The 6,880-nt window shown below is 46.3% G+C and overlaps 1 protein-coding gene across 2 annotated transcripts; it reads left to right on the top strand.

Annotated features, from left to right (window-relative positions):
• The first annotated feature begins 2,727 nt into the window (after positions 1-2,727).
• On the top strand, positions 2,728-5,493 carry LOC114676064 (defensin beta 4A). Of its 2 annotated transcripts, XM_077942803.1 has the most exons (3): positions 2,728-2,836; positions 2,955-3,046; positions 5,251-5,493. In XM_077942803.1, the coding sequence occupies exons 2-3, from the start codon at positions 2,989-2,991 to the stop codon at positions 5,385-5,387; spliced, it is 195 nt and encodes a 64-aa protein (XP_077798929.1). In that variant the 5' UTR covers positions 2,728-2,836; positions 2,955-2,988; the 3' UTR covers positions 5,388-5,493. The 2 variants fall into 2 exon arrangements, with proteins under 2 accessions (XP_077798929.1, XP_077798932.1); XM_077942806.1 differs by lacking the exon at positions 2,728-2,836 and having other exon boundaries at positions 2,876-3,046.
• Positions 5,494-6,880: the final 1,387 nt, after the last annotated feature.

The raw sequence follows: 6,880 nt of genomic DNA, 5'->3' as shown, positions 1-6,880 counted from the left end.
AGTGCCGAGAAACTTCGTTTTCTGAAATCACAGATGGGAGACACCTCGTTTTCTGGGAGCCTATCTACAGGAATGAGGCTTCCCACTCTCACCTGGGGAACCGAACCACTTTGCCACAAAGACACAGCCTGAAAGCACCTCCCCGGTTACAGGAAAGGGGTTTGGGACACAGCGTGAGGTTTGGGGACACAGCATGGATCCTCATGTTCCATTAAAAGCAGGCCATGAGTCTCTCAGGCAGGCTTGTTGGTTCCCCTTTTACACGGCTTTGCTTTGAGCTCATAAAAATGAATTAAATTAGGTTTTACCTAAGCTTGGCATGCCCTCAAATCCCATCATAGCTATGTTTTGAGCTTTTGGGAAGGCCCTCATGTCTGTGCTGGTGGATGGTCTTCCTTGCTAAAGCAAGATCATAACTGTACCTTTCAAAGACAAAAGTGATACTCTGGTGAACTTTATCAGACAAAGCGTATGACCAGGACAAACATGGCTGTGAAGGAGTCACATTGGACCATGCCAGGAAAAAAGAAGCAGCTGCAACCATAGGAATCTTCATGGGAACAGTCAGCCCAGCTGTCCTCGAGCAACCAGGCCCATGTTACCATAGCCCTGGTGGCTTCTTCCCCAGCGACACAGAGGTGCTGCATTTCACAGTGACTTTCCTATTTCAGAGCAATTTTACCTCCTTCTCTAACAAAGCCTCACAAATGTACTGAGCTCTAGAGAGGACAACAAGTATAAAACCACAAAGCTATATTGGTGGTTCCTGGGATTGGACCTGCTGTATAGGAAAAATTCACTGTCTTCTATGAGTGAGTTTTTAAATATGAGTGTATTACTTTTATAATAATCATGTTAAGCATAGGAGTCATTAAGAACGTATCAATCAGGAGTGATGCCACACGTGAAAAAATGGGAACCACTTTCTTAACTCAAACTCTTATTTACATATAAGAGTTATGTAATAACTCCAGTAAGACCCCTTGCCAAGTACCATGGCATTTCCTTAAGAATATTTACTCAACAAGGAAAGAGATGTGACAACTTATTTCAACATGTGAATCTGGATTGAACATGCACCCAGCCGTGAAGCTACTCTTGGAATAATTTCAGTGTCCCTGGGCACACTTTTGTTTTGCAATAATTTACTGGGCACACTTTTGTTTTGTAATAATTTACTGACACTTTGCTTCCTGAGCACCTACAGCTCCTGTCTGTTCAGGCCACGGAGTTATTCTTGTTAATTTGTGTAAATAGTACCATGATTGGTGTGAGAATTCTCCTTCATTTGTAAGAGATCCGTGCTGAGATAACAGTGTGAAGTATCATGATGTTTGCCTCTTTCTAAAGGTGACAGCGACATATACATTTTAAAAACATAATTATTAATTTAGACAAAGCACATAAAGGCTTTATTTCCCGTTCCATTTCTCTGTATGCTTTCTTCACCAGGAGGAAATAGTTTTAGTGTCGGGAATGAATGAGTCTGCCCCTTGATTCCAGCCTGCTCAACACACAGGGAGACAAACTCCTGACAAAGGGAATGACTCTCTGGTGACTGAGCTGCAGCCCTGGGTTCATGTTCGTTTAGCAGTTCCAATGGCACCTGACCCAGCCCTCTCTTTGCATACCCCATCAGAAACTCCCTTTTATGGACAAAGTCATTGAAGGTCTTGGCTGCGCAATGTCCTCACCAGCTTCCTTTAAATCCACTTCTGGCCTGCCAGGAAAAGGGTTCTTCAGAACCTGACATTTTAAACGAAGAGATCAGGCAGGTCATGAGTAAAGTGTCATTGTCCCCATGGCTGTGTCACTGCTACACCTCCGAGACATCACAGACACGGACACTGGGGCCTGCTTGTCTCTCAAACTGCCCTTAGATCCAAAGAGGGAGGAACCAGGAAAAAGGTCTCTTATTTTCCTGAGAAAAGCCTGGCCCCTGAGCACCTGGCATGGGGCTCTAGTCATTGTTTATGATCCCCGATGACTTCTCTGGGTCACTGAGGAAGGACAGGGTCCTGAGGGACCCATCGCCAACAGGAAGACCACGTGGAGGCCTTGCACCCCCACTCCGTGCTTCTCCACCAAATCCCAATGGCAGTGAGCTCCCTTGGCACTGACGTCTGTGGAAAGCAGGGAAAGCCCCGGCTCGCAAAACCCTGAAGTCCTGCAGAGCTGATGTTCCCTGAGTGACGGTGTGAGCCTAAGGAATTCAAGTGTGGGCCATAGGCCACCTCCTGGCCAGGGTCAGGTGGACTCTGAGGGGACACATGTAGTCACAATCCCACCCTCCCATTCTCCTTCTCAGAGGAAGGAAGCGGGCACCCATCTGCCTCATCTCTGTCCCGGGGGGAAGATGGGGAGTTTCAGGGGAACTTTCACATGAATTTCACTAGCTCAGATCGCCTGGGAGGATGGGGCCCACCATGCTCCTGGTGCTGCCAGAAGCCCTGAGCCCCTCCAGGGTCCCTGGGTTTGAGCCAGCCCTATATCATCCCCAGGAGCTGAATGTCCCAGCAATGGGTAGAATTAGATGGAAAGAGCTCCCAGTTTGGCCTGAGAGTGTCCCCAGATACTCAGGAAAAACAGAGCGTCCCACAGAGTGGGTGGCAGGTGAGTTCCACGCTACAGGCCCTGAGTTTGAGTTTGTTCCCCTGTGAGAAGGCCCCAGCCCCTCACTCCATTCATACACTGGGTTTTAAATGGCGCAAGATAAGAGGAATTTTCTGGTCCCAAGAGCAGGAGGAAGGGATTTTCTGGGGTTTCCTGAATCCAGATTTGCATAAGATCTCCTGCATGTGCATTGTTCTTTGAGGACCATTCTCTGACTCACCAGGTAAGTGGTTGAATTCTAATCCGTGTAATGAGCGTTGCAGCCAATACCAGTTCTGAACTCTACCCGGTGACCACGGGCCAGGACCTTTATAAGATGGACGGCTCGGTGTCTTCCCCAGACTCAGCTCCTGGTGAAGCTCCCAGCCATCAGCCATGAAGGTCCTGTATCTCCTCTTCTCGTTCCTCTTCATATTCCTGATGCCTCTTCCAGGTGAGATGGGCCAGGGAAATGGGAGGTTGGAAAAATGGAAGAATCGGGTAGAGGCTGTCCATATCCTCTCTGATTTCCCCTAATCCTCCCTCTGTTTCTCTCTCCCTCCCTCCTCTATCTCTCTCTCTCCTGCCTCTCTCTCTCTCTCCTGCCTCTCTCTCTCTCTCTCCTGACTCTCTCTCCTACATCTCTCTCTCCTGACTGTGTCTCCTGCCCTTTGCTCTCTCCCTGTCTTTCTCGTTTCTCTTTCCCTACGCGCTCTCTTCTACCTCTCTCTCTTTCCTGCACCCTCTCCCTCTATCTCTCTATTTCCCGTCTCTCCTTGTCTCCCTCTATCCCTCTCTCTCCTGACTGTCTCTCTGTCTCCCTCTCCTGTCTCTGTCTCCTGTATCTGTCTGTCTCCCTCTATTTTTATCTCTCCTGACCCTTGCTCTCTCCCTCTCTCACTCCTGTCCCCTCTCTCTCTATCGCTCTCTCCTGCCGCTCTCTCTCTCCCCACTCCCTCCTGCCTCTTTCTCTGTTTCCCTCTCTCTCTCTATTTTCCCTGTCTCTCTCTCTCCCTCTGTCCCCCAGAGCTGGTCTTTCTCTTTCTTCTACACACACTTTTAGACGGAGTAGACCGTATGCGTTACGTAATTGAACCAAGCATTGGTTCAATATAGAAGTTTGACAACTCGATGGACACCTCACTCTCTCTCTGAGCCAATATGAAGGAGCCCAGTAGCTTGTAAATCTCATCTCCTCACTGCTTTCCATGCTACAACTGCTAAGACTGTGGTTGAAACCTGTTAGGTGACTTTTTAAATAAAAGTCAGAAATTTTGATTTTATCTAAAGAAAGTAGTCCAGAATGTCATTTTCTAAATTTGTATATTGAAAGGGTAGATACTGCAACCTAGAAAATTCCAGATAATCTTAAGGCCCAGCCTATACTGTAGGAGCTACTGCTGCAGACACTCTGCCCCTAGGACTTTTCCGATCGGAGGCCCTGAAAACAGTCCCTGCCACGAGGCCACCGCAGGTTCACAGTCCAGAGACGGCCCATGGAAAGCAACTTTTAACCGGGACATCTAACCTTCCATTTCTCCTTGATATTATGGAAATAAAATAAAAACCATGAAAGGATAAAAGAGGGAGAGTGGAAGGGAAGGATAGAGAGAGGGAAAAAGAAAATTTGAGACTAAAACCTAAAACAATTAATCACATAGATATTATATTGTGAAAGCATCATTTTACCAATTTTATTTATGAGTCCCGGGTGTTTTGAGAAGAACGGGGCTCTGAGTGGCACCAGAGACCTCAAATTTTCCAACACCTAGAACAGTATCATGAAGGAAGGCAGGGAAGTAGGGAGGCAGGGAGGGAGGCAGGGAGGCAGGGAGGCAGGCAGGGACGGAGGGAGGGAGGCAGGAAGGGAGGGAGGCAGGGAGGCAGGGAGGCAGGGAGGCAGGCAGGGACGGAGGGAGGGAGGGAGGCCGGGAGGGACTGAGGCAGGGAGGGAGAAAGGCAGGGAGGCAGGCAGGGAGGGAAGAAGGGAGGGAGGCAGGGAGGGAAAAAGGCAGGGAGGCAAGGAGGGAGGGAGAGAGGCAGGGAGGCAGGGAGGGAGGGACAGAGACAGGGAGAGATAAAAAAAAGAAGAATGAGGTTGAAACCAGGACTTAGATATTAGAAACAAGCCATTACAAAAGTTTATTTCTGTGGTTAATTGTGGTTTTCAACTGTAAGCTATGTGGTGTTAATTTCACATTGAACAATTTCTGTGAGTTGTATCTTTTTATCCCATCTCAGATCAAATACTTAACAGACTAAATGATTTGAAAAGCAAAAAGTTACTGGCTTGTGTGTTAAAACGGACGTAGGGTGGCTTTGATCTTATCTACTTGTGGTGGAGCTGAAGTCACAAGAGAACATTACCGAGCTCCTACCAGACCCCATCCGGAGGCCCCGGTCACTCAGGAGAGATCAGGGTCTTTCACAATCAGATTCGACAAAAACTAACATCCCCCAAACCACAGCAGTGCCAGTTTCCATGTCAGAAACTTCCATCCAAATGATTGACTCGCGTCTCATGGAAAAGCCCAGGCTTCAGAAAGAAGTCCACTGCAGATTTATTCAAGGCAATACAGACACAGCGTTTGTGTTTTTGCAACATGAGTTTTCAGTTCTAACACGCTGTTTGCTCTTTGTGTGTTTTTTTCCTTTTAGGTGTTTTTGGTGATATAAGGAATCCTGTTACCTGCATTAGGAGTGGTGCCATATGTCATCCAGGCTTTTGCCCTGGAAGGTATAAACATATCGGCGTCTGTGGTGTCCCTCTAATAAAATGCTGCAAAAAGCCATGAGGAGGCCAAGAAGTTGCTGTAACTGATGTGGATTGAGAAAGGGCTCCCTCATCAGAGATGTGTGATATGTAAACAAAATTAAACTGTGGTGTTCAGATTTACGGAATCTTGATCCTAGTCATTGTGGTCATTGTGTGGTGCTGGTTTGGGCAGGCCAATCTCTAACATCCTTGGAACACCCTTTTCTTCTCTCCAGGCAGGGGTCAGGGATGCCACAGTGGGGCTTGGAGTGCTTTCCAGAGTACAGGCATCTGTATTATTTGGATCCCTTGACCTTCCCAGTTATTCCCGACAATTAAATAGAACGTGTGCTTTGCTCCTCCTGCACCCTCCCCTTGTATGCCTACCCCACGTCTTTCCTAAAAAAAGCAAGCCCAACTCGAAGACCACTTTCCTCATGGAATCATAGCGGATCTGCTAAGGGAGGGGATGCCCAGTCCTCTGTTCTTCACAAGGACTCCCTTCTTCTGGTTAAGGTTTCCTATGCAATTACGCCTCCTACAGAGGTGCATGAATTTTTTAATTCTCCATTTAGCTATGAGAGTTCTACTGGTGTGGACTTTGTCTTTTTCATTTATGTGCTGGTCATTCATAAGCTATTTCACAAATTGGATGGCAAAATGCAGTTGTAAAAGGGTGTCCTTACATACAAACACAATAGGATCCAAGTAAATGCTCTTAAAAACAAGCCTTTTGGAGGGCATAATTAAATGAGGACAGTATACCATGGGACACAAGCAGAGAGGAGCAAACCTCAAGAAGAAAGACACATCAACTCTAAAGGGAAGCATCAGGATAGCTCCATGGCCCTGCTCTCTCTCCCTGGGAGGGTTTGCTCTTTCAATCATGAACTTTGTGGGTGTATCCTACATGCAGAAGAAGCTCTCTATTTCTTCACATTGACGCTGCACTAAATGTGCATATCATCGACCTCTGGGAAAATGAACCTTAGTTCCAAAATGATCCATTGTCTTTCCTCATCTCAAGACAGAAAAAAGTAACCAGCCCTTGTTAGAGTAAAAGCATTTTTATCTGGGTACAGATTTTATCCAGATGTGATGACAGAGCCAGGACTAGGGTGAAGCGAGGGAGGCTCTGGCCTCAGGTATAAAATATAAGCACTTAGATACTCCATACTTAAGACAGATGATCTCATAATGCGATAGATTTTTTTAAAAATCATAGTCATGAAAAAAATCATATAATCAACAAAATGTACAAAATGTAAATCAAGGCAGGGTCTAATCCTATAGTTGTCCAACTCAGTCACACTCACCTACCTTGATACCAGGACAGTCAGACCCTGCTTTTATTTAGTCATTTACTATTCATCATGTATACATTGTTATTTTGAACAAATTAGTGGATTTCCTGGTTCCCGGAAGCATATATCAGTGGATTGTATAAAAGAAGTGGAGCTTCGCAAAAAAAAATTAAAATGTCACCATGACAATGGCATTCATTCCTATGTTATGGGGAAGCAGCAAAACTCT

This window comes from Macaca mulatta, chromosome 8 (assembly GCF_049350105.2).
Source record: "Macaca mulatta isolate MMU2019108-1 chromosome 8, T2T-MMU8v2.0, whole genome shotgun sequence".
NCBI lineage: Eukaryota > Metazoa > Chordata > Mammalia > Primates > Cercopithecidae > Macaca > Macaca mulatta.
This window is presented reverse-complemented; position numbering and strand designations above follow the sequence as displayed.